Consider the following 26,741-nt stretch of genomic DNA (forward strand, 5'->3'; position numbering starts at 1 on the left):
CCACCTTCTGGCCCTCACCCTTCTCCGCATTTTTATTCATAGCAGTTTCCACTTTCTAACATACTATGTAATTTCCTTATTATTGTGTTTATTATGTTCATCTTCCCTTCCCACGCCAGAAAATCAAGCCTTTGGGGGCGCACGGTTTTGCTTTTCCTGGTGGGGTCTCATTATGTGTGGTGCAGCGAATGGGCACTTGACCCTCATGCCACCTAGATACAGCCTTCTCCCACGTGCCTCTATTTCTAGCCCCTGTTGTCCAGCTCTCTCCGGGACTTCACCCTTGCAGGAGCTTTAGATACCATGATTTCAAAATATTCAAGACCAAACTCAACTCTGCTTCCTTCTTTGTTGCTACTGTCAACTTCAGTAATATAATAATAGCCAGGTATTTTACCAGCAAAAGCAAGTTTATGTGGGAGTAGCCAGAGGAATTGCAATTCAGGAAATGCAAGCTATGGTGGACCATAGGCAAATCTAGAAGGAAGGAGGAGGGGGGAGTTGGGAGGGGCTGGTCCCACAGCACAAGGGATGGGATGCTGGTCCCACACACGCTGGGCGTGAGAGCTCCCCCTACAGGCTTGAGAAGTCCCCTTCCCTTGGCCCTCCAGCGACCTGCTGGCCACCCTCTTGCCACCACTTGCCCTTCCATGAGACGCTAGCAAGTAGTGCACGTTTCTGCAAGGCCTGGGCTTCAGGCCCTGAGCTCCCCTGCACCTGACATACCCTCCCGCCTTCCTGCACCTGACTGACCTGTCCTCCAAGACTCTGCTCAGTTCAGCCCTCAGTGTGTGCTTCTGTCCTACCTTTGCAACTTTATGTGGAGTTGTTCTGCTTGTGCGTCTGTCTCTACACATTACATCCTACCTATGACTCGGATCAGCACCTGCCTTATTCACCTGTGTATCCCCAGGACCCCAAGCACGGCCCAGCCCAGAACTGGTGCAGAATCAATATTATTGAGGGACTGATGGCTGGACAGAGAGAATGCAACTGAGAAGAAGCAGCACAGCAGAAAGAAAGGTGTTCTCCTCTCTCTGAGGAGAGACACAAAGCTTGGCCTCCTGGTGGCCCTGGTGGCTCCCTCCAGCCCCCCTTTGGTGGCCGAGTTGGTCCACCAGGAGCTCCAGGTGATGCCAACAGCATTGGTGTGTAAGGTCTGGTCAGAGGCCATTTCCCCGGCCAGGAAGCCCTGCTGTCACCGAGACCCGTCCCCCGCGCCCCACCGGCTGCTCTATAAATATGTACAGCAACACTGGGGGACGAGTGAGGACGGGGGATCCCCTTTCCATGAGGGCAGCCTCTGTGAGGAGAGCTGGGGGACTTGGAGGCTCTTCTGGAACATCCTTTGCTCCAGGCCCCTGCCAGGTGCTCACAATGCTCACCTTCCAGAATACCGGCTTCCTTCTCGGTGGGGCGCTGTAGCCCGGGCGCCTACATGTGTTCTGATGTGGGGATCATGGGTGGGGGGCCAACAGGGAGAAGAGAATTCTAGGACACGAAATGGCACATGGGAGGCAAGCTTGGCTCAGCAGGAAAGAGCTGTGCTCACCTAGATTGAATGTTACCCTAACTTGTACTGTCGCTGATACACAATCAGGGAGATTTCCCGCCTCCTTCTCTCCCACCTCCTCACATTTTAGAAGTTACATTATTTCTACTTGGTCAGAAAATACACATAAAGTACATTCTTCCACTCACTTTTTTTTTGGCCACGCCACGCGGCTTGCGGGATCTTAGTTCCCCAATTGGGGATTGAACCCAGGCCACAGCAGTGGAAGCGTGGAGTCTTAACCAGTGGATGGCCAGGGAAGTCCCACCACTCACTTTTTTTTATGTTAGATCCAAGGTCAGGGCATTAAGTGATCACACCGTCCATCTTTTTTGCTGAAGTTCCTGTCATCTCTTGGTTGGATGAAGCTTCTGGCACATCCCTCACGTTGGGCTCAAGGTACAGGATCCCTTTGAGGTACGATCACAGTGTGAGTGGCTACACAACCCTTGGTTCACAGTTTCCTTTCTTGTCTTTTTTGAAACTTCTGCTCCATTGTCGCTTTGCTTACTGTTGTGGATTTTGAGAAATTTGATGCTGGTCTCATTCTTCTGCTCCTGGAAAGTATTTGACCTTTTTGCCTGGGAACCTTGACCTTTTCTTTATCGTCAAAATCTCATAGTTTTTCTAGGCGGTCTCAGACTTGGTCATCGTGGCTTATGTTTTTCCTGGTACCTCGTGATCCCTTTCAAGATGTAGATTTAGGTCTTCTTTTATTTCCAGAAACTTTTCTTGGATTATAGTTTTAAGTCTTAGTTCTGTTCCATTGTTTTATTTTCTTCAGGAATTCCAGTTTTCCATACATTATCTCTTCCATTTTGATCACTTTCTCTCTAACACTTCTTACTTCTTCATTTTTAAATTCTCTTTGTCTTTTCCTGCCCGCCTTATGAATTTCATTCGAATCTGTTCTTCCTTGTGCATCTTGTCATTCAGTCTTCATTTCTGATTGGTTATTGATTTTTCTTCTATGGTTTCCTGAGTTCCCTTATTTCTTCCTGCTTTTTGTTCATTTCTGTTCTGATTCAAGTTTTTTTTTCCCTTTGTTTCCATATCTCCAAATACTTGCAGATATTTGATTCAGTTTGGAGTTACAGTTTCCTTCTATTTTGCTATTGGTTATTTTGGGAATTTTCATGAGCCGAATTGTTTGATCCCCATTTGCTCTCCCTTTGTGTAGTGGTTTTAGAGAGATGGTGAGCTCACCCCTGCATTTCTGTGTACAGAGGTATGGGTTGTTTTTCAAGATTCCTAGCCCAAGAGGGACCTCTTGTGTCAATGTAAAGAAAAGCATAGTTTCGTTACCTGGTGGCTTTTGTTTGTGGAAGAGGGGCGTCAGTGGGGAAAGGATGTGTGATGTTTGATTTTTGAAAACTTTCTTTTGTCTCACAGGATCTTAAATTCCCCTTCTTGCTTCTTGTTTTACAGGTAACTCAAGGTTCGGATGTTTTCTGTCATAGTTATGCCTAGGGCATGAGTTTTCTGTCGTTTTATTTGTTCTTTATTGATATTTTGAAGGAAATGTTAGAAGATTCAGATTTATGCTGCTGCTATTACTTCAACTATGCGGAATTTCCTCAATACATATTTTTGAATGAACAATAATAGCTGATGTTTACTAAGAGTTTTTGAATGTTCTAAGCATTTTACATGTGTTATCTCATCTAATCCTCACAGCAACCCAATGATCTAGGTACTATAACATCTCCATGACACGGCTGAATAAATTGGGGAACAGAGAAGTCAGACGGTTTTCCAGAGGTCGTAGAGCTAGTGCGTGCAGAGCCAAGCTTCTGACTCCAGAGCTTGTATTCTTAATCATCATACCACACACACACACACACACACGCACACGCACACACACACACACATGCACAATGACTGTCCTCAAGATGTTGTTAAGTAAAAAGAAAGCAAGTTTTATTATAAAAGCAAACAATGGCTAGAACAAAACCTATATTCATGTATTTGTTTCTATATGTCCATATGAGAACGGAGAAATGTATGGAAGCCCACACACCAGACTAGGGGCCAGCAAACTTTTTCTGTGGAGGGCCATCTAGTAAATATTTGAGGCTTTTCAGGCCAGATGGCTTCTGTCGTAGCTGTTCAGTTTTGCCCTGGAAGTGTGAAATTAGCCATAGACAAAATGTAAACAGATAAGGTGGCTGTGTTTCACTGCATCTTCATTTACAAAAACAGGGAGCTGGCCGGACTTGGCCTGCAGGATGTAGTTTGCGTCTCTATTAACTTTGGCTACCAGATGGGGTATATGGAGATGAGGCAAAATGAGAGGGACGGTGAATGGAGAAATAAAGTTGTGCCGAAGTGGAAAAAAGACACACGATAATATTAAAATAGAGATGCAGAATTAACTGTGACTATTCAAAACTTAAGTAAGCATATGCATGCATGAAAACGTAATTTGATTAAGCAATGGGGTTGTGGACATATTTTGTGTTAGATTTCTGTTGTTATTTTAATACTGCTGTGAAATTTAATGAACAGAAACATCATTTAAAATGGAGTCAGGAGGCCAGAAGGGGGAGCTCTCACATCCTGTCACTCCACGTCAGCTGCAGACCCAGCAGGAGAAGGTTACCGCTTACTACCCAGCAGGAGGAAGGAAGATTTTCTCCCCACCGGGCAACAGCTCAGCCAATGAAAAACCACTAACCTTCAAACTCCCAGTTTCCTCCAATGGACTCTGTTTAGAACAGCCCCTTCCAACTCCCCTTCTCCTCTATAAAAGAGTTTCCTCTCTTTGTTCTCCAGACTTGCCTGTGGTTCCCCATGGATTGCAGGTCCCAAATCGCAATTCGTCGCTGTTCCCAAGTCAACTCATTTTGCTTGTAAAATAACTGGCTATTTTATTGTTTTAAGTCAACACTGCTTGTTCAGTGAGTAAATAAAAATAACTATTTGGCAACTTAAAATTTGGGATCGTTCATATAAAAATCTGGATTTCTGGGTAAATCTGTATGTTCTGATCTGAAAAAATGAATTATAAATAGTTAATATTCATAATTAATTGAAAATTTCCACAACACATTTACTATTAATTGAAAAAAACCCAAGCCACAAGGTAATATGTTTAGTAAAATTCTATTTGTGTGAAAGAAACACACACATGTATCTGTTCATATGCACATGTACACACACATATACATAGAAAATCCTTGGAAGGGTGAATGTTAAATCTGAGAGTGGTCACCTCCGGTGAGGATAGGGGCAGGACAAGGGCTTTTTACTTTTTGCTCTTATGTATTTCTCTACTGTTTGTATTTCAGTGAATGTATGTTGATTTTATACGTCAGACCCAAAACTGGAAACCTCTGTGTTGCTTTTGTAAGTAAGGTAACCCCCTCCTTTCTTCTGTTTGCTCCTATTTCAAACTGACAATATTTGGCGTGTTTCTTCTAAGCATACTTCTATATATTTTTAGCTCAGATAGTCCTTCTGAAGTCTGTAAACATGTCCAAAATGAGAGAGGGGAATGGGAATCGATTCTTTTACAGAAGAACAAAGTGGCTGCATAGTGGGGGAAACAATCGCCCCTGGGCTTTGTACCCAGGCCTTTGCATTCCTGGGTCCTCCGGGCTGGCTGTGGCCTGGGAGGGCCAGGGCAGACAGCTGTCAGGCTCAGAGGAACATAGGGACTCCCGGGTAATGAGGACAGAGCATGCTGCCTGCCCCCGTGTAGCCCCCGCATTGGCACCGGGTTTCTGTCTCTCCCTGCTTGCTCTGGGCCTGCCCTGCCCGGCCCCCTTCGCTGAGTGTTTATCCAACAAGGTGTGGACGGCCCGCTGTGGGCAGTCTCGGGCCGGCACAATCAGCCTGGCTGTAGCTAGCCCTCCTCTCGGGGAGGCGAGCACTGCTCTGTTCCTTACCTAAAACCCACCCCACCCCCTCTCCAGCCCAAGCCGTCCAGCACCAGGCCAGAGCCACAGCAGCTTCTGAGCCTCGGAGGAGTCATGGCTGGTACACACTGAGGTGGGCTGTGAGGGCAAACTCACACTCCAGATTTGGGAGAATTAATATGAAACAAAGAAAAAGCAATGTAAGATATTTCAGTACTTTAAAAATATTGATCACACGTTGAAATGATAGTATGTTGGATATATTGCGTTAAATAAAAGTAATTGTTTCTTTTTTAATGTGGCCACTGGAAAATTAAAAGTGACGTGTGGTTCACAGTTCTCGTGGAAAGTTGCTGCCCCCGCCGCGGCCTCTGCTTGACCTCTTCAGACCAGTGACCACGGTCTGAAAACCATGATATTTATTTACTTATTTCTTTATAAAAATACTTATTTATTTATTTTGGGCTGCATCGGGTCTTAGTTGCGGTACGCGGGCTTCTCTCTAGTTGTGGCACACGGTCTCCAGAACACGTGGGCTCTGTAGTTGTGGCGCACGGGCTTAGTTGCCCCATAGCATGTGGGATCTTAGTTCCCCAACCAGGGATTGAGCCCATGTCCCTTGCACTGGAAGGCGGATTCTTAACCACTGGACCACCAGGGAGGTTCTGACTGTGATATTTATTTCTTTGCTTCTTTACTCTCCCCCAGAATGAATGAACATCCCGGGGTCAGAGACAGGGGTCGGGGCGCTTTTGACCCCAGCAGGCTGACTGCCTTGGAATGGGCCCTGCTGACCGGAGTCCTGGGCAGTGGGTGCCGTCTTGGGTAAAGACAGCACAGTCTAGTAAAAGCCTTTCTCTCAAACCCCCAAATAAGCTCAGGTCTTACCTCGATCATCTCCGAAGCCCCCAGGTCTCAGGCCCAGGCCTCCTCCCTTCACTGTTGAGTCAAGGCTATAGACACAAACCTTCCACGGTCAGCTTGGCCACGGCAGCTACACGGGGCCATGCTCTTGGCTGTGAAATGTCTTCCTTTCCATCACCTCCTCTGGCCTCACTGTGCTGCTGGTGCCGAACCTGCTCTCCAGAGGAAACAACTAAGGCTCGCAGAGCTTAAGACTTGCCCAGCGTCACACCACTGGACCCAGACGCCTGCTGCACCGCCAGTCGTGGGCTGGGGATGGTCACTGGTTTCCTGCCACTCGGGGGTGAGGGCTGCGCCGCCCCTGCAGGCAGGTCGTGTGCAGGCTGCACGGGAGAATGAAGCCCTCAGCACAGCCCTGCTGGGAAAGGGAACTTGCAAGTGAAGAGCTGGGATGGGCGGGATGTGCTGGCTGGTCTGTCCCGCACCCTGGTGGTCCCGGCTCTGGGAGAGGCCACAGAAGTGATCCTTATGTGGCCTGTCCACACCGCTGCCTCACATCATGCTCTCTATCCAGTCCAAACCTTCTAGAAGCTTGAAGAATCTTTTCACTGGACGGACCCAACACCTAGTATTTAGAAGGTCAGGCTGGGGCAGAAAGTCTTCGGATCACGCTACTGGATGGGTCAGGATTCAGTCTGAGAAGCCGAGACTTGGGAGTTACATACACCCACACGTACACACACCAGTACACATACCCACCATGCACACACATACGTACACATACATACACAGGTGTGTGATTTGATTCGTTCCAGGGATGTGACCCCCATGAGACTGTGGGGCTCGCTGAGCGGCTTTTGCTTCCCGCCTGATGCTGGAGCTGAAGGACTGAGCTGATCACCTCAGCGGGGAGGGAGGGTCTGGCCGCCAACCCCACCCTGCCTGAGCCCTACAGCCTCAATTTTCTCACCTACATGGTGCAGACAGGAACTTGACCTCAGGGGTTCTCCGTGAGACCAGATGAGACCCCTGTGGGAGATGCCCGGCCGTTGGGGGGCAAGGCAGGTGCTGGTGAACACTGGTCTCTTTGTTCCTCGGTTGGCAGGACTGTTGCGTCCTTATTCGTTTTTGTCCCTCTGTGTCATTGGTTCCCAAACCTGCTCTTCCTCAGAACCCCCTCGGAATCTTTTAAAATACCTTTTTTTCCAGGTGCCCTCCAAGAGCTGGTGAAACAGTGCCATGGGGGTTAGGGTTAGCGACTCTGGTGGTCAGTCAGGCTCGAGCGGCACCAGAGGGCGAGATCCCCTCGGCGCAGCAGTGGTCACCGTGAGCTGTTCGTTGGGAACACCTGTGAGCGCAAAGAAAGCGTTCCCCCGCCCCCCCGCAGGGGTGCTAATTTGACAGTGGGGTGGGGAAGTGGGCATCTATCATTGGGATTTTTTAAAGCACCCCTGGATGATTCTAGCGGGCAGCCAGTGTCCAGAACTGCTGTTCCCGACACACAGGAGTCGAGTGGTCAGTACGATGGTTCTTCCAAACAACACTGACTTCTGACCTTTTGGCGTGTTCCTCAACTGTGTGTCACAATTTATTTAGAAAAACTAAGGTCCGCCCCCTCAGGCTTACACGTGATGGTGAGGGGTGGGTGGTAAGTACATCCATTCACAAATTACATAACCTTTCCCACCTTCATCTGCTTACAGACTTACTGGGAGATAAATCGCTAGGCATTACCTGAGCCAGGATGGGGACGGGAATGGGCAAGGGAAACCAGACCACAGCTGACATTCCCCTGTCCTTCAGCATAAATTCACCCTGGGCTGAGTCTGTGTTCCGTCTGCACAGCTTCTCTTTCATTGCAGCTGGTGGATCACAAGCCGTCTGGAGCTGAGGGCTTTCCTGCAGCCACCGCACTCGGGGGCTTCCTGCCCGAGGACGTGCTGAGGCTGGGGCTTCATGGGGCCACTCCTCTCCAGGACGCCTGCTCTGCAGGGCTGACAGCCCACGTGCCACCGCCTCTGCCACGTACCCTGGGTATTTTCTGGGAGGATTATGAGGCTGAGCAAGGGGACACCCTGAGGGGAGGTTTTTCCATGTTACTCCAGCATAGCCCCCGCCCCAATTCTCCACCTCTGGGTGCCCAGAGCCACCCTGGTCCCATGGGTGAGAGCGGCTCTGCTCTGGTCAGCATTCTTGACACTGAAACACATTTCTGCACCCCCAAGTGGGCCTCCCCGCGACCCGCTCTCAGGCAGGAGCCCTTGATGTGTGCAGGCCTGACGTCTTCGAGTGACATCGCTGTGACTCCCTTCCCTTCCGGTCAGACTGTGCGCCTAGGAGTCGGCAGTCTCGCTCAGCTCCCGCTGCTGGCCAGTCCCCGAGTCCATCGACTTCTGCAAACCCCGGTGGTCATTGGAGGGCGCCACTGGGTCTGTCCAAGGCCGAAGGCCGGGAGTCTCTGTCCTCAGGAATGTCCTGCTCTGGGGTCACTGCTTCGTCCTCACCCGGTTCTCATGGTTGCGAACAAGGACGGGAAATGCGACCACGGCCATCTGCTTCCTGTGCTAAGAGAAAGGAAGTCCCAAAGAAAACAGCACGTTAAAGGAGCTGGGGCGGGATGCCCAGGACTGCCCACTGGGACAGGACTCCCGCAGCCCCTCGTCCAGCTGGCAGCCCGGCTGAGCCCAGAGGAGAAGGGAACACAGCATTCTGCCTGAGCTGTCTGCCAGCGCCAGGGCTGGGTGGGGACACAGAAGGGGTCCCTCTGCCCACTGGGTTCATTTGTTCCCTTCTCACGGGGGCCAGGGGGTGGGACACGGGCAGGGCACCTGGAAGGGAGCAGGGCGAGTGGGTCCACCCAATGCTGGGAGGAGAGACAGAAAGCCTGCCTCCAAAGGCCAAAGGGCAGGGCCCAGAGGAGCCCTCCCAACCCAAGGGACAGCAGCTCGGAGCTCAGAGCAGCCCCCCAGGGACAGCTCCGGGGTCAGAGCAGACTCCCCAGGGACAGCTCCGGGGTCAGAGCAGTGACCATGGCGTTCACCCCTGGCGTCGGTGGTGCACCAGCGCCTGGCAGCCGGCACCCAGCCAGCCTCCACGGGGATACTAGGAGATGGGCTCCGTGCTTCTGCAGTTTCTTCTCTTCGGAAGAGAGAACTGAGCACAGAGAGGCCGAGCCTCTTGCCAAGGTCCCTCAGCCGGGAAGAGGCCAGTTCAGCCTGGAGGCCCGGCAGGCATCTCACTCCTGTGAGGCAGACTCAGGGTCACCACGGGTGCATGGCCTCTGCAGGGCGGGGCCCCATCCACGTCACACTGGAAAAGCCGGGAAGCCGCAACAGCGTCTGAGCTGCAGGGCAGAGCCCTCACCTAGGGCCACCAGGCTCCGGAAGTTTCCAGCATCAGGCTCTCCAGGAGGGCCCTCTGGGGGGCCGAGCGCCTGCACGAGCCCAGGGTGAAGGGCCTGCTCTGGGGGGTCCCGAGGCCTGAGCGCCGAGGCCCGGAGGCTGGCCCACCGCCCGGGCCCCTCACGCGCCTGCTCTTGTCCAGAAGGAGGCACCTCACAGGGCCGCTGCCGTCGCGGCCGGGTGTCTGAGGAGCTGCCGGCTCCGCGGGCGTCCTCTCCTGCCTGACCAGTGCGGCTAGAGGCCCTTCACCAGCGCTGGGCCTGTTGGAAGCCCACTTCCTGACTCCTGAGAGCGGGGAGGCGGGGCAGGAGAGGGAGTGGGGAGGGCTGGGGTGAGGGGCTCCGGCGAGGCCCCCAGACCTCCATATGGGAGGCCCTCAGCGGGGTGGGCAGGTGGGAGCCGCAGGCCGCGACAGCACAACCTCTGGAGGTGTGAGGCAGGCTCAGGGTCACCACAGGTGCATGCCCTCTGCAGGGCGGGGCCAGCCTGGGGGCGGGGTTTGCAGGGGGGCCGAGGACTGCCTCCGCCGACAGAGAAGGTCTGCACACAGGACCTGGTGCTCGGAGCTTGGCTGCCGCTGCCATGGGGCTCGTGGGGGACACAGGCACCCGAGGAGCAGACGGGCCGAGTGCTGAGGAAGCCAGCAGGAGCGGGCGACCCTGCCTGGCCACCAGCTGTGCTCACGAGGGCCGCAGGCGGGGCCCAGGGCTGGGGAGCGGAGTCTTGGAGTTGTGAGCCGTGCTCCAGCCCTCCCCTGCCCACCGCGACCCACCCTGCACCCCGTCTGCCTGCAGGTCCCCCGGCCCTCCTCCCCCACCTCCACCACCCTGGCAAACACCTCCTTTAAATTCAGTTCAGGGCTGTTGCCCCCGTCTGGGCCCCCCACAGAGCCCTGTCTCAGCCCCTTGCGATGGGCTGAATTGGTGTCCCCCAAATCCACATGCTGAAGTCCTAACCCCATGACCTCAGAACGGGACTGTGTTTGGAGATGGGGTTTTTAGAGGCGATTAAGGTACATGAGGTCACAAGAGTGGCCCCAAGCCAATCTGACTGGTGCCCTTATATGAAGAGGAGGTCAGGACACAGACACGCACAGAGGACTGATTATAGGAATTGGGTCACGTGGTCCTGGAGGCCGAGGAGCCCCGCAACCTGCTCTCTGGAAGCGCGAGAACAGGAAAGTGGTGCGGTAAATTCCCTCTGAGTCCAAAGACCTGGGAACCAGGAGCCCGATGTCTGAGGGCGGGAGAGGATGGACAGCCCAGCTCCAGAAGGGAGAGAGAGCTTGTCCTTGCTGACTTTTTGTTCCATCTGGGCCTTGGATGGACTGGGTGGTGGCCACTCACCTGTGGGGTGGTGACCTTCCTTTCTCAGGCCCGCCATTCAAATGTCAAGCTCTTCTGGAAACACTCTCAGAGAAACACCAGATCATGTTTTGCCAGCTACGTGGGCACCCCTTTTAGCCCCGTCAAACTGACCCATAAAACTGACCGTCACAGCCTCCAACAGGGACGCAGCCCCGTGACACCTTCTGACCTCCAGAACCGTGAGATAATTCACGGGTGTGGTTTTAAGCCCCTGAGCTTGTGGTCATTTGTTTCGGCAGCCGTGGGGAACAGGGGCAGTGATCCAGATGGGTATGCCCTCCGCCAGCCTCCTGGGAAGGCGTAGACGCGCTGTGACAAGGCCTGGCTGTGACCGTCTGCTGACACCTCATGCTGGGCTTGGCCTGGGGACCCAGCTGGGTCTTGGCCGCCATCTAGCCAGTTCCAACCTCTGACTCAGGTGCCCTGGCGCCACTGCCCGCCTGGCCCGTGGCCCCCCGGGAAGGCGGCCGCTGTCGGCGGGAAGCCCCCAGCTGGGTCCTGGACCTGCCACCACCAGCTGCGTGACCTTGCGCAGAAGTGTCACTTCCATCGGATGGACTGTTGGGTGCCAGGACAGGGAGCTGGCTGGGCAGCGGGGAGGGGTGGTGTTTTGGGACCGGGTGCCCGGCAGGCACATCAGGTCCCCGCCCACAGCTGGACCTGCCCGCTCAAGGTACCACTTGCTTCCTCCTGTGCCCTCGGGCAGGGGCATGTTAAAGCCCCAGTGAGGGGTCAGGGCTGTGCTTTCTGCTCTCCAGGGCGGGAATCAGGGGCCCAGCTGCACGCAGTGCGCCCGGAGCCCAGAGAAGAGGCTGTCGCCAAAGCAGGAGCCCAGGGCAGGCCCTTCAGCCAGTGGCTTCAGACTGAGCCCGACCTGGCTCCCTCCTGCTGCCAAGGGCCGTGAAGGAGGTCAGCTCCAGAGGTGCACGGTGGGGCGTCTGTGCTCTCAGAGCTCTGGGGGCTTCAGGGCGGAGGGTGGAAGGGAATCCTGTGAATGCGGGTGATGGCGCCCAGTGTTTCTGCAGCGGGTGGGTGTGGCTAACGAGGCTTCTTGTGATGGTGAAGGACTCGGGTGGGGCGTCTCCCATGAGCTTGCACTCGCAGGTGGCACACAGGGGCAGGGCGTGAGGGTTGCCCTGACAACAGTAGCTTGCTGAGCGTTTATTCTCTGCCAGGCATGGGTACAAGCAGCCCCCTCGGCGGTTCAGTCAGTTCTCACTGCAGGGAGGGGAGAGGGTCTCCTACTTTCCCACTTGGCAGGTGAAGAAGCCCAGCTGCAGGCGAAGGGGCTCACCCGGGGCTGGAGCTGGAGGGTGTGGGCCTAACATTTGAACCCAGGCAGTGTGACCCCCGAGCTCGGCTCTTATCTGCTATGCTTTCTTAGGGACTGTGTGTGCAAACGTGTGTCCACAAGTGTGTGTGCGAGTGGGAGTACGTGTGAATACGTGCATATGCATGAGAGCGTGTGAGAATGCAAGAAACAGAGAAACCCAAAATAACTAGCTTCAAGATGGCAGAGATTTATTTCCCTCCCAGGTAAAGGGGTCCTGAGCTAGGCAGTGCAAGGCTGGTGTAATGGGTCCAGGCCCCTTCCTCCATGCTGCCCTGCCATTCTCAGTATGTTGCCTCATGGTACAAGGTGGCTGCTGTGCTCCAGCCATCATTCCAGCCACAGGAAGGAGGAAGGAGAAGAGAAAGATATGCCATCTCTACCTAAGGGATTTTCCCCCCATCCCCAGCTAGGCCTTGATGTTTCCATTAGTAAGGAAAGGGGAGAATGGAAAGTGGGAGACTATTCTGCCTGCTGGGATACTTGACAGGCAGGATAGAGTTCTGGGCTTCCCAGCCCAGGGGATGTTGAGCTGGTGGGGATCAGGGGTCCTCTAAGCCTTGTTCTGTACTGCTCTGATGGGGAAACTGAGGCCCAGGCCCAGGCCTCCTCCTTCCCACTCCAGGGCTCTGTCCTGTCACCAGTCAAGAAGGCCAAGTGCCCAGCAGCCAATGACACCAGCCTAGCCAGAGCAGACACTGGGGAAGCCGAGGTTCTCCTACCCGGCCCCCTCCCACTGCTCCCCTCCTCTTCTCCTCAGGAGCCCAGAGGCCATGTCACCCCTCCCTGATACTGGTGGCCTGACCGCCCCATTCACTGCCCCTATGCCCCCAGCACCCACCAGGCTGAGCGATCGGCTGCAAAGTCCCATCTCAACCACCCCTCCAGCCTCCCTCTCTTTTCTCTTCTTCTTCCAGCCCCTCATCCACTCCACCCTCAAATCCCAGCATCCTCCCGGGGTGGAGGGCCCTTCCTCCTATAGGCCAAGGAAGCCTTCCTCCCAAAGTCTCCTCCCCCAGATGGGCTGCCCATCACCTGGATGGAGGTGTTTTGTTGGTGGGAAGTTGGGGAGCAAGTTGGGGTGGTCTCCCCCCAGGCACATGGTGAGTGTTTTCTCTGCCAGGGGCGGGAGCTGGGTGGACCCACCCTGTGAGCAGCTGAGGCCTGGACCTAAGGCCCACATGCTGGCCAGCGTGCCACACACAGGCAGGGAGAGGAGGCCAGGGCGCTAGATGGGGACACTGAGGAGAGGCAGACGTGGCTGTGAGGAACCAGTGCTGGCCGGATCATTACAGACGCTTCCAGTTTATTCTCCAAAGCTGGGGTGGGGGCAGGGGAGGGGAAGGGAGGGGAAGACAGTGGGCAGAGTGCTGACCAGCCAGGGTATAAGCCGGGCTGGGGGTGGGGGTGGGCCCCCCCCCCACTCAGAACACCATTGCCTGAAGGCCGGCGAGGAGGCTGAACAGGAGGGCGGTGGCCACAGTTGAGGGTCTACCCCGGGGGCCAGCTGCCCCGCTTCCCTGGGGGTCCTGCCAGGGCGGGATGTTGCACAGGCTGGCCTGGCAGCAGGATATGGTCGTCAGGGATCCATCCACCGTCCTGCTGATGGGCTGACATGTGTCTGCACACCACCCCGAGTAGGTGGTCCGGGGACCTGACTCTGGGTGGGAAGGGGGTGGTGGAGAAAGTGCGTCACACTGTAGGGACGAGGCCCCGCACAGACGTGGGAGACGGGCTCCTCCCGTCCGGCTGCCCCGGGGTGGCCTGCTCACCAGTATTCCAGTGGGAGACGATGGTTTTGCAGGTCTTGGGGAGGATGCAGCTCTGCATCTGTCTGCAGCTCTCGTCCCGGTGCAGGGACTGGCAGGAGTAGCACCGCAGCTGCACTGGGAGGCCGGGCGGGCTCAGTCCCCAGCGCGCCCCCGCTCACCCAGCCCCCCACCTCCGGCCTCTCCACCTCGGAGGCCTTTTCCCAGCTCCTGTCCCACTCACGCATCCTCAGCTGACCCCCACGAACCCTGCGCCCCTGCCTCAGGACTGGCCCCTTTCCCTCCCCTAGCCCGGCCCCACCAGTGCCAGGCTGCTCATGTCTTTCTGAACAGGACTCCACACCAGGGCCTGTGACTCTCCGGTCTCCCCATCCCGGGCTCCGCTGTGCTGCTGTCCTGCCTGGTGAACTCTCTCTAACCTCTCTGCCGCGACACCACTGTCCCTCCCAGGAATGGCTCCTTCTCTAGGCCTCCCTACTCTGGATGGCAGTTGAGGGTCACGGTCAGGGTGAGAAGTGAGGGTGTGCTGAGTGTCAGGGGCCCCTCCTCCCCCCTCCCCCCACGAGGGGAGGGATGCTCACAGGTGGAGGCCCTTGCCTGTTGTGTCCTCACCGTCAGCCTCGCGGACCCTGGCCCTCGGCAGTGCCCACGCATGTGTTGGAAAAGGGGGACAAGTGGCCCACCGTGGGGTCGGGGTGGGCAGGTACCTGTGCCTCTGCTGCCTGCAGTCACGCTGGCCTCGTCGTCCTCCTCGTCGTCATCCTCGTCATAGCCTTCAGGTCCAGCGTCCACGTCATCATCCTCGACCTCCTGCGTCCGCCCTCTGCCTGGCCGCGCAGGGACGCCTGTAAACCTCCACTACCCGGGCACAGAGGACACATGCTCGGGGTCCAGTGCCACGCCCCCACCCCTCGATCCATCAGCCCCCTTGCCAGTCCCTCTGTCCTCCCCGCCGCCTCCCAAGCTGGTGAGGTCACTGCCTGGGTCTCCGAGCCCCGGCCCTGCTTCCTTACCTGTGTGTTCCTTACCGGCAGCACTAGGGGGTGCGTGCTGGCCCTTTGCAGCAGCTGGCCCGTAGCCGTCAGGATGGCCTGTCCATTTCACAGAAGAGGAAACTGAGGCTGGGAGAGGAGAGGGCACCCCACAGCCTGCCTCTCTGAGCGGCTGAGGCTGGGGGTGGGTGGGGAGGGAGCCCGTGCCCCCAGGGCCTGGCTGGGCCGGGGCTGCAGGTTCAGGGACCCGTGGGAACCCACGACAGTCCCATCCACCTCCCTGTGGCCTCGGCCTCCAGCTGCATTCCCTCTTTCTTCCCAAGCCATGTCTTGCCCCCAGGCTGGGTGATCCTGGGGGTCCTGTGCGCCTGGACTATGCTGTCCCCCGCGCTGCAGCGTCTCTCCTCGCCCCGAGTACCTGGCTGCCCGCACAGCAGCAGAGCCAGCAGGACAGCCACCAGCACCTTCATCCTGCCGGAGCTGCCGCGTCTGCTCACCCGGCTCCTCGCTGGACCTCTGGATTTGTGGGAAGTGGGACAAAGGACATTGCCGGGGGCTTCCCGGAGGCCCTGGACCCCCCAGCTCCAGCCTCAAACAATGGGCCTCACACTGGCCCCCAGGCCAGGCACTGGGCCAGGGATGGTCATTTCCCTCCCTGACTCCAGGGGCTGGGTGGGGGAGAGGAAGTCGTTGTGGTTGGCCTTGGGGCGTCCCGTCACCTGTGTGGCTCTGTCCTGGCCTTGAGGCCTCAGCCCGGTAGTGTGGGCCGGCCAGCCCACTGCCCCCTGTCTGGACCCCAAGGACCCGGGCCCAGGCCACACAGCCCCAGGAGCCTGGCCTCACGGGCCCTCCAGCTGCAGACCACTGCCCAGGCACCTTCAGCCGTGAGTCGTCATCCGCATTCCGGGGGCCTTGTTGAGAGGATTTCAAAGAAAAGCACAGCTGCAGTCCTCCCGCCGGGCCTGCCTGTCCCGCCAGCCCTGCGCTCGCCCACTGGCTGCCGGCTGCCCTCCCTCCCACCTCGGGGCTTCGTCCTGGCTGTTCCCTCTGCCTGGGATGCTGTTCCTGCCAACGTCCACGAGGCTGTCCCACCCACACAGGCGCTACCTCCTCAGAGAAGCCTTCCCACCATCACCTCACACCCTATCCTCTGGAGGCCCCTGCCCTCCAGAGCTCCACGCCGACCATCCAGGACAGGGTGGAGGCCTCCTGGGGAGCCGCTGGGAGCCTGCCCGTGCTGCGCTGTGTGGGCCTGGGCTGCCCCACTCTCCCGTTCCTCCCCTGCGGGACGCAGACTGTGCTCGGGGACTGCTGAGAAGCCCCTTCCTGGAGGCCACGGAAAGGAGGGGGCGGGGGCAGGAAGCTAGATTGGGGCCTGGAGCCAGGGACGCGAGCCCGCCCACTGTCTACGTGAGCCCGCCCACTGTCTGCGTGGCCCACCCCCTGAATTTGCCCAGCCTGAGTTTCCCCAGTGGGTGGAATATTCTCAGGGACCACCTGCAGCAGAGGTTGAGAGCTGGCTCTGGGGTAAGGCCGCCTGAGCCTGAGCCCAGTCCCCTTTTCCCTGGTTCTGTGGACTTCAGTGCTCTCACAGTGGTCGTGGCCATCAAGAGCCAGTGCCCGCTGGCGTGTAGGACGGCTCCCGTCACAGTCCCCACAGGCCAGCTGGATGACATTTCTCTGAAGTGTCAGCCACCAGGTGTCATCATCCCTCCCCCATTCCTCTGGACCAGTGCACTCTCGCCTTCCAGTGGGCACTGGGCCGGCCTGGCCATCCTTAGCTTCTGCAGGAAGCTGCCCGGCCTCCGTTATCAGCTGCCCCCAGCCCTTCCCCCTCTGGAGGCTAAAATCACTCTCCAGCCAGGGTCTCCCTCAGTCTGGTGCTCACGGCCCTGGACCCGCCCTCTTCATTGCTCAGGCCTGTGTCCACGGCCACCCCACCCAGCTGCCCCCGCAGACCTGGCTTCCTCCTGCAGGTGCTTTGATCTGGGGCCACGGGAGCTGCTCCCAGGAAGGGCTCCACAGGGGTTCCCAGAACTGTTAGGGAGCAGGGAGGCTTCACCCACCACCTGTCCCCCCAGACGGGCCCAGCTCCGCCTCGGCCGAGGTGCAAATAATACTAGCACATTTAATTCACTAAGTAAAATTAAATGTCATTTTACTTGTCCTCAACAACTCTAGGGCTGGGTAATGTTACCATCACTGCTTTACCGACAAGGAATTTCTGCAGAGGTTCAGCCCTACGCTGACTGCCCCTCCCCCCTCCCCACCCACCCCTGCCCCAGGCTGCACCTCACCCCTCCTCCCCCACAGTGGGCGCTGCTTCCTCTGCCGCATCCCAGCAAGGGGGCTGGGGGCTGGTCCCACTCACAAGGACGCAGTCACATGGCCAGGCCTGGCCAAGGCTGGTGGCCCACAGGAGTGCACGAGGCCCCCAGCCCTCAGGTCAGAGTGATTGTGGGGTCCCCCTTCAACCCCCCCAGACATTCTGGCCTCAGACATGCCTGCTGGTGGAGCTCTCTGACCCCAGGCTTCCGTGACAAGGGCCACCCCTGAAGCCCCCCCGGGTGGGGACATGGCTCCCTCAGACCCCAAGGGCCAGGGTTGAGGGCAGGTGGCCCTGTGGGCACCCGAGGCCCACTTTAGAGCCTCTGCCCTTCTACGTCAGGGCTTTCTCCCTCAGCCTTGCCCACGCGCACCAGCGCTCTTCTTGGGCAGCCTGGGGGCCCAGCTTCCTGCCTGCAGACCCTTGCCTGGTGTGGGTCCGGCCTTGCCTGCTCTGCCCTGCTCGGTCGGGCTGGCTCCCGTGAATGGTCCGTGGGCGCAGCGGGTGTGGGTCCCCCCCTGCCAGGCCTGGCCCCCTCTGGCCAAGTGAGTTGAGTGAGTCACCTTGTTCCTCCTGGCTGGCGGAGCACAGCTTTATCCTCAGACCTTGGTGCCGGCCGTGGACGGGGCACACTGGCCGTCCACACCCCGTCCGGCCCTGGCAGAGGGGGAGGTGGTAGGGGAAGGATATGAGCCCTGATCTCTCTCTGGGGAGCGGTGTGGCCCCAGTCTGCGCTGTGAACCCACACTCTGGGCCTCTGGGGTCACCACAGTGAACCGGACCCAGACCTGGGGAGGGATGGACAACGCTTCTGACTGAGGGGTGGAGGTTGGTGCTGTGGGTGCGGGAAGGGCATCTGCCCGGCCTGGCAGCGCACAGCCACGGGCCAGCGGGGCCTCTGAAGGCAGATGTGGGCTGCAGATGCGCCGGCCCTCCTGCCCCCCTCCCTGTTCCGGGCTCCTTCCCACCCTCTGTGCAGCCAACTGTCTCCGCCTCTGGGAGCAGAGGGAGGGCCTTCCTTCTTAGATCAGAGTCCAGACCGTCCTCCCCGGTGGTCAGAGGGCCATGAGGGGTCTCTCGTGGGCTCTCTCTCTGCTTCTGATGGCCCCCCAGTGACTGGCCAGGCAGGCAGCTCCCAGGGACGGTGATACGGCACAGCCTCTTTCTTTCCTGAAATCCATAACTGAGAAACAGGCACGTGCGGGTGGGCTGGCCAGAGGGAGCCGGCTCCAGGTGGTCTCGGGGGGCGACTCCCCTGCGCCCCGGGACCCCGTGAGGAGACACATCAGGGTGTAAGGAGCCATCTGTTGATTCCAGGCCCCCATCCTCCATTTGTTCAAGCTGCCCCCGTCCCACCTCCACACGTCCACACCCCAGGTTGATTTCCTCTAACCCTTGGACACTCTCGGCCCATCCACATTAACCTCGGAGAGACTCACCTCCCCTTGCCCCCCAAGCCCCACCACGGATCCCTGGTGTCCGGCGCCAGCTGCGGGGCTGCCTGTGGTACCCCCCCCGCAGCCCACGGTGCCTGTCAGCACGCCCTGCTCCTGCACCCTCAGCTTACCCGCCCCCCCCCACTTCTATGAGAAGCCAGGCCTCTGGGGGCAAGGGCCCCGAGGTTGCCGCCCTGCCCACCCTGTGCCCAGCGTCACCCACCTCTGGATGGCCCCTCCTCCGGCCTCCCCATCCCCGGCCTCCTTCTCCTCCCCTGTATCTTCAGCTCCCCTCCCTTCTGTCTCCTGGTTCTTCCTTCCCCCCCCCCCAATTTTTTTTAATTGGTAAAATACACATAATATAAAATTTGCCACGTTAACCATTTTTAAGTGTAGAGTTCAGCGGCATGAAGGACATTCAGATTGTTGTCCATCTGCAAAACTGAAACTCTGTCCCCATTAAACACTCATTCCCCATCCCCCTCCCCTGCGTAGAGTCCTCGAGGGTCATCCACGTTGCAGCTCCTGTCAGAATTTCCCCCCTTTCAAAGGCCGAATAATATTCTGTTGTATGTGGAGACCACATCGTGTTTATCCTCCATCTGCCGCGGACTGCCGGGCCGCCACCGTGTGTTAGCCACTGCGAATAATGCCGCTGCGGACACGGGTGTGCAGACAGCTTTTCCAGTCCTTGCTTCCGATTCCTCGGGGTCTGTGCCCAGAAGTGGGATTGCTGGATTGCATGGTGATTCTGTGTTTAATTTTTGGACTGGTTTCTCTCCTTCTGCATGTAAACACACTCAAGTGTCTCTCACTGAGAAAATAAAAACAAGTCCCTGAAAAGCCACCCTTTTCCTTAATTCTCCACCCGAACTTCCTCCCATCTCCTTCCTTGTGCAGCTCTCGGACGGCGATGTGGGGACATCTCCACGTGCCAGGAGCTGCGCTCTCGTCCACGAGTGAGCCCTGTAACACCACCACGGACCCCCGGCCTCCGCGCCGGCACGAGGGCCGGAGCACCCAGGCTTGGGCTGAGGCTGCTCTGGCCCCGCCCACCGTCGGCCTCGCCCACCCCTGCCTAGGGCTGCAGGCCTTGGTGTTGGCGCCCCCTGGGGAAAATGCGCCGGCGAGGGGCACATCCTGCACGGCATTTATTTCCCGGCAGTAGGGACCCACCTCCCCTGCGCTGAGCTGTTACTGCTGAAAGTAATTTTGTAGGGATTCTCTGCAGCCGGAGAAAGGGATGAAGAAGCTCTTTGTGTCCTGCATCGGGGAGCGGTTACGCGGGCTAGGCGGGGCTGCGTGGCAAGAGGGGGTATGGGGGGGCTTGGCACTCTGTGCCAAGACCTCACGTCTGCACTGCGCCCGCCCCGCGCTGCCCACCCCGCAAGCTCGGACCTAAGACGCCGGGAAGAAAGGAAAGCCACTGATGGCTGAGCTCGGGACGGGGGTCTGCACTTGGCGGGGGGGCGTCACTTAAGTCAAACTTGGCGGCAGGGACGCGCCCCCGCGAGAAGCCAGGGCTGCGGCCCAGGACGAGCAGGCGCCCCTCCCCGGGCCGTGGGCTGGGCCCTCAGGGCCCTCCCGGCCGCAGCGCTTCTCCCGCACAGGGAGGGCAGTGGGACCCGCATCCCGGGACGTCCCACCTGGACTCCCGGCAGGTGTGGTGGCAGAACTTCAGGTATAAGGCTTTTGCCAGCAGTCCTGCTGGGGAAGGGGGTGGTGGGAGAGGGGCGAGGTGAGACCCCTGGGGGGAGTGGGGAGGAGGGGATGGGGGAGCCCATGGGGGGCCGTGTGGATGAGGAATCTGAGACTCAGGGATGGGCGGACTGGCCGAGGCCCTGAGCTTGGGGGGGTCGAGGCAGGGAGTGCAGCTGGGGTGCAGGGCCCTGCCCACTGCCTGAGGAGCTCGCTGAGTGGGAGGCTGTGGCTCCAGGATCCGGTGGGGCGGGGATGGGGCAGGGGATTCTGGGTGATGGGGGCCGGGACACAGAGAGCCCTGGAGAAGGTGGAACTCAGGCAGCGAGCTGCTTGCTCCCAGGGAGCTGCGGGTCTTGTTATGGAGCTGGGCCCCCTGAGCCGCAGGTGAGAGACTCCAGGGCCCAGACTTTGAAGCAGGACTGGGACGGGAGGGGTCAGTCCCCTTGATCTGCAGCCCAGGCGAGGTCCCGCCTCTGCTCTTATTTATTTATTTATTTATTTATTTATTTATTTTTGCTGTACGCGGGCCTCTCAGTGTTGTGGCCTCTCCGTTGTGGAGCACAGGCTCCGGACGCACAGGCTCAGTGGCCATGGCTCACGGGCCCAGCCGCTCCGCGGCATGTGGGATCTTCCCGGACCGGGGCGCGAACCCGCGTCCCCTGCATCGACAGGCAGCCGCCCAGCCTCGGCGCCACCAGGGAAGCCCCGCCTCTGCTCTTGCTGGAGCTGCCTCCCTCCTGGACTGCCCTCCTCATTCCCCCAGCCTGGTGCCTCTTCTCATTCTGGGCTCACCAGGACCCCCAGGGAATTGGGGCTCTGGGATCCAAACCCAGGCTTGGCTCAAGACTCACATCTCAGTTTAGAGCAGGCACCGGGAGGGTGAGATGAGGAACCTCAGGGGAAGGCTAGCAGGTGCTGGTCCGGCCGCCCCACGGGTTTCCGTCTGGGCACGTTTGGGGAGGGGCGGTTGAGAAACCTGCCCCCCCACCACTCTCTCCAGGCGCCTCCTGACCCTCCCTACGGTCCTGGCTCGTGAAACAAGAAGGAGGTTCAGAGGGGCTCCCAGCTCGAGCTGGGCAGGCCTCTCCACCCCTCTGCCTTGTTTCTGCACATGGGTGACGAGGTGGCCACAGCGTCTTTCCATCTGCCATTCAGGTCGGATTAATGCACGCAAAACAGTTGACCCTGCGCAGGAAGGTGCTGGCCTGCCACGGAGCAGGCCCGGCCTGGGCACAGGCGCTGGTGAGCCCCTCAGACACTGGCTGGCCAGGAACGGACTCCTACCTGTCCCTCGTCTCCCTCCCTCAGAGCAGGGCAGCGGGGTCCACCTCCTTGTAAAGGCAGGAGTGGGCGGGCCTGGGGGAGGCACCTTGTCACGCCGCTCGGAACCTGTGCTCCCACCCTCTGCTTCTAGAGCCTTCTCCAGAGCCCTGCCAAGGCCGACTGGGCAAACACGTTGCAGGTTCCACTCTCAGAGCTGGAACCAGAGCTTGACCAGGCCCACTGGGGACCGAGGAGACCCCACTCCAATCAAGCAGTGAGGTGGTGGGCACCATGCACCTCTCAGGGCAAGGGGTGACCTCAAGGCACAAAAGGGGCTCGTGCTGAGGACGGCAGTGACCGCCCCTCCTCTGGGCTGGGGAACCAGTGTCCAACCCTTGGCACTTCTCCACCCATCTGGGTGCAAGGGCAGCACCCACCACTGAAACTCCAAACCTCTACCCTGTTGTGCTCCATGGTTCCCCCAGGGTCTTCAAGGGGGCAGCGGACGCTGGGGGGGGCTGCTTTGGCCAGAAGGCAGGCTCAGGGCGGGTATTCAGGATGCCCCTGGAACCCTTCGGGTCCTGATCCACGTTCTAACTTCACTTTGAGACTTGGTGGGTGTTGGCTGTTGTAAAGCAGAACCTGCGTGAGCAGCTGCCCCCCGCCGTTGGCGCGCTCAGCCCCCAGAAGCAGGAAACCAGCTCCTTTCACCGAAACCCTGGCTCTCAGTCTGCATCATGAGTCAGAGATTTGGGACTTGCCATTCTCCTTCTTCAAGCGTCCAGTGCGTGGAGAGCAGCCACCACATCCGTGGTCCTTGGTTCCACGCGCCCCTCGTGGTGGTGCTGCCTCCGCGGCCCCAGCCTCGCCTTCAGTGGGCTCTTCATGCCAGGTGACCGCTCGGGATCACTGCTGTTCTTCTTTGACCCTCGTGGACCCGTAGGCCGCTACAAGAACCTAGGCCCCGCTTTAAGTCCGCTAGCCCTTTCGGTCTAGTGCTAGGATTCAGCGCTCTCACTGTCATGGCCCTGGATTTGATCCCCAGTCAGGAAACTAAGATCCTACTTCAAGCCACTGTACCCTGCAGCCCCTCAAGATCAATAAGAGAAGCCATTTTAGGCCTAAGCTATTTTGTGATCTAAGCCTGGCCACAGTGCTTGCCCTTGACCAGGCCAGGGAAATAACTTAACCATAACAGAGATGACAGATAAGTCACCAAGACTCCCAGTTCTGCTTCAAAGGTAAAGAATAGCCTGATGCACATTCTTGAGCTATGTTACAGGGCTCGAAGCCCCTCGAACAATCAGCCACCAGACTAACTGGGCCAGAAAACTGATGGTGCTGACCTCTGCTGGCTGTCGTGACTTCAGTCAGCTAAGACCTGGCGTCTGCCGACCCAGGATGACTCTTGAATTCAGTGACTCAACAGCACAAGAGTTTTTGCATCTCTTCACTCTGTAATCATCAGTTTTTGGAATAACGCCCCTCAAGCTCACAAGGTGGCTGCTGCAGTTCCAGACATCACATACAAGCATGACAACCCAGAGAAGAAGGGGACCCATTTCTCATGCCATGATTTTGTTTGTTTTTAGTTATAACCAACATAGAGAAAAATGCTCCAATCACAAATTCATGCTGATGAATTTTTACAAAGTGAAAATATCCATGTAATCAGCCTCTAGATCAGAAAACAGTTCACGAAGAGCACCTCAGGAGGCCCTGTCATGTCCCCTTCAGTCACCCCCACGGGTGAGCAGCATACTGACGTCTGATGTGGTGGATTAGTAGCGCCTGTTTGTATAATTGGAATCATACTCTTCCCGGTCTGGCTTCTTTTCCTCAAGGCCTCTGAGATTCATCTGTATTGCTGTGGCTGGATATCATTTGCCTCTTTCAACTGCTACACAGTATTGTGTCACGTGAATACACCACAAGTTATTCATCTACCCTACAGTGGACGAGCTTTGGATGATTTTCCATTTGTGGCTGTTTCAAATAGTACTGCTTTGAACAGGCTTGTAGATGTCTCTTTGTTTCCTTCATGAAAAGAATTGTGATATAATTTACATACGGCTAAGTATATAAACTTTAAGTGTACAGATTGATGAAATTAGATCTAGATATACCATATATGTAGCATATATGTAGCATATATATAGATAGATATGCATATATGTAGCATATATATACATAGATATGCAATGTAGCCACCACTCACATCAGGATACAGAGCATTCCAGAAACCCGGAAGGCTCCCCGTGCCCCTCCTGCCCGAATCTATCCCCTGAAGTTCCTCACAAATTGTTCCTTTTTAAACCCTGTGTAAACGGCATCAGCTACTTTGTGTCCCACGTCTCCTGTCCAGTCTTGCTCTGTGAATCACCCACACAGCTGTACGTACTGGCAGTCCATCCACTCCCATGTTTGTTGCTGTGCTGTGTTCCATCGTCCAGAACTACCAGGGCCGTTGCCTGGTCTAATGCTGGTGGCATTTGGCCAGTTGTGGCTTTTATGCAGGACACTGCTCTGGACATACTTTACACATGTTTTGGTGTAAATAAGCCCTCATTTCCATTGGGCAGGTACCAGAGGTGGAATATACGTACGATTAGCTTCAGTCGGTATCGCCAAATGTCTTCCCAAAGTGTTTCCTCCAGTATTGCAAGACGGTTCCGGTTGCTCCACAACCTTGCCAACACTTGGTATTGTCAGTTTTTAAAAATTTTAGCCCTTCTGGTGCGTGTGTAGTGGTGCTTCATTGTGTTTTTAACTTTCTGGGTGTGGAAATTGATGAACGGATTCTAAAATTTGTGTGAGACCAACCATACATTAGAGGCCTCTCGACTCTCCGGTCTTGTCCTTCCTGCCCTGCGTCATTGCCAGAAGCTCTGCTTGTTTCCTCTCCCCCTAGGAGTGGCCTCTCCCTTGGCCAGAGCCAGATCCACAGGCTCCCGGCAGCCCCAAGACAGCGGGGGAGGTGGTGATGAATTTTCCGGTCGAGTCTACAGATTTCCCACCTCGGGAATTTTAGTCCCTCTTGTCCTTATTGCTTCTCCAGGTTTCTAGTGTCTTAAAAGATGGTTTCTGTGATTTATCTGCCTTTTCTTGTCTTCAGTGGGAGCATGAACCTGCCACAAACGACTCTGTCCTCCTGAGAGCAGGGTCGGCCGAGTTTCTCCTTTACGGTGAGGGACCTTTTCCATAACCCTCCCTTCAGACATCCTCTTTGGCCAGAATTGCTTTCTAAGCCTTTGACTCAACTAATTACCAACCGATGTTTCACCCCACCTGGCTGACACTAGGAAGGATTTACCCCGGGCAGAGGTCGCCTTCACAGAAAGGTGCGCACCTGGACAAAACTTGGATTCTGTCCAGGAAAAGGGTGGATGGACATTAGGGAAGCAATGGGGCCTAGTGGTGTTCACGGTCATTGTCCAATCAGAATGACGCTTGCCATGCACAGCCTCCGCAGCTGGGTTAGAGGTGCAGATATGGACAAAGTGTCGGGGAGGAATCATCTGAGCATTTGTGAAGCCTGACGTTTTACTAAGATTTCTACCTGCATCCTCTCACTTAGCCCACGTGCTGACCGCATGCATCAGGGATCCCATCTTTACATGGGAAAACCAAGGGGAGCAGAGAATTGCCCAAGGTCACACAGCTGGTGAGCAGCACAGCTGGGACCCCGGTCCTTCTATGTCTGTTTCATAAGATGCAAAATTTCTTTTGATAGCGGGACCCAGCAGGATGACACCGGGAGAAAGAAAGGCAGAACTCTGTAACTTAGAGTGTGGCCACACGGGGTTGCACCCAGGCGCGGGGTACTGCAGGCTGGGGCAGCGTGTGTGGCCTGCGGCTGGGGGTCAGCTGGACCACTGGGCTGTTCCTCACTGCCTGGTACCCGGCATGGGGCGGTTAGGGTGGGTGCACAGTGGCCTGGAGTGTGAGGCTTTAAGGAAAGAGGTTGGGTGTGCACTTAAATGGCTGCTCAAGAAGGGGAAATGACCATCTCTAGCCAAGGCCTCAAGACCTGGTCAAGATAGTGCAGTCAAGACTATAAATGCTGACAACAATGATTGCTTTTGTAATAAGAAAAAAAACCCTCTAAAAGTAAAAAGATATACAAGCAAAACAAAACAAACCTGTATTACAGCAGAGCTGGGACCTGAACCCAGGTCCTTCTATCCCCAAACTCCCATTTCCCCCTGTGACCGGTCCCAGTATCCCCTTTTGGGACTCCTAGATCCGGACTAACTTAAAGGAAGACAAATCTAGTTAGTGGCACAAATTTGGGGAATTTAAAAAATCATTCTCATGCAGTCACTGAGCCATATAGGGACAGGGTCCAGCCCCTCGCCACGTGCACATTATGGAAAATGCAAACATCTTACTATAAAAATGTCCAAATGTTCACAACAGTAGAGCCTTGTGATATTGTGATTGATAACAGGAAACATATTGGTCTTCACCTGGTCCTGGCACAAATCTCCCCAAACTCTTGGAATTTCCTAAGTGACCAGAGTCTTAAAGGTGTTTCTTGTCATATTAATGAGGTGACTTTTGGAAAGCCCCTCGGTTACCTAAGGAGGGGGCTGGTTGCCAGGAGAATCAACTTTGTGGTTAGAGGGTTCCAACTTTCAGTCCCACCCCCAGATGTCCGGGGAGGGGAGAGGGGCTGGAGGTTGAATCGATTGTCAATGGCCAATGATTTAATCAATCAGGGTCACGGCAATCAGGAGTGTTGTTTCTGTTTTTGTTAGTCCTTTAGGGTCAGTCCTGTCAGTCCTGTAGGGTCTGCCCCATCTATTGGGGGTTGTAGCGCTCATCAGGTGTTATACACCTCTATTTGTGGTTCATCTGAGTCTGACGTTTGGTCATAT

At 56.7% G+C, this 26,741-nt stretch overlaps 1 protein-coding gene across 4 annotated transcripts; it reads right to left on the reverse strand.

Annotated features, from left to right (window-relative positions):
• Positions 1-13,707: 13,707 nt before the first annotated feature.
• On the reverse strand, positions 13,708-16,413 carry GPIHBP1 (glycosylphosphatidylinositol anchored high density lipoprotein binding protein 1). 4 transcript variants are annotated; one of them, XM_079901568.1, is made up of 7 exons: positions 16,271-16,413; positions 15,855-16,046; positions 15,554-15,651; positions 15,157-15,234; positions 14,851-14,970; positions 14,147-14,260; positions 13,708-14,034 (listed from the first exon to the last, which is right to left on the reverse strand). In XM_079901568.1, exons 3-7 carry the CDS (start codon positions 15,603-15,605, stop codon positions 13,799-13,801), a joined length of 600 nt encoding a protein of 199 aa, XP_079757694.1. In that variant the 5' UTR covers positions 15,606-15,651; positions 15,855-16,046; positions 16,271-16,413; the 3' UTR covers positions 13,708-13,798. The 4 variants fall into 4 exon arrangements, with proteins under 4 accessions (XP_079757694.1, XP_079757695.1, XP_079757693.1 ...); XM_079901569.1 differs by lacking the exon at positions 15,855-16,046; XM_079901567.1 differs by having other exon boundaries at positions 15,554-16,046.
• Between the last annotated feature and the right edge of the window lie 10,328 nt (positions 16,414-26,741).

This window comes from Stenella coeruleoalba (assembly GCF_951394435.1).
Source record: "Stenella coeruleoalba genome assembly, chromosome: 17".
In the NCBI taxonomy this organism is placed as follows: domain Eukaryota; kingdom Metazoa; phylum Chordata; class Mammalia; order Artiodactyla; family Delphinidae; genus Stenella; species Stenella coeruleoalba.

What these genes read in the sequence shown, in the direction of transcription:
- GPIHBP1 (XM_079901569.1), bottom strand. Translation starts at nt 15,605, where the DNA reads ATGAAGGTGCTGGTGGCTGTCCTGCTGGCTCTGCTGCTGTGCGGGCAG. An exon ending in GCTGCTGTGCGGGCAGCCAG is followed by an intron (nt 15,235 to 15,553) that starts GTACTCGGGGCG and finishes TGAAATGGACAG; the next exon opens with GCCATCCTGACGGCTACGGG. An exon ending in TGCAGGCAGCAGAGGCACAG is followed by an intron (nt 14,261 to 14,850) that starts GTACCTGCCCAC and finishes CCGGCCTCCCAG; the next exon opens with TGCAGCTGCGGTGCTACTCC.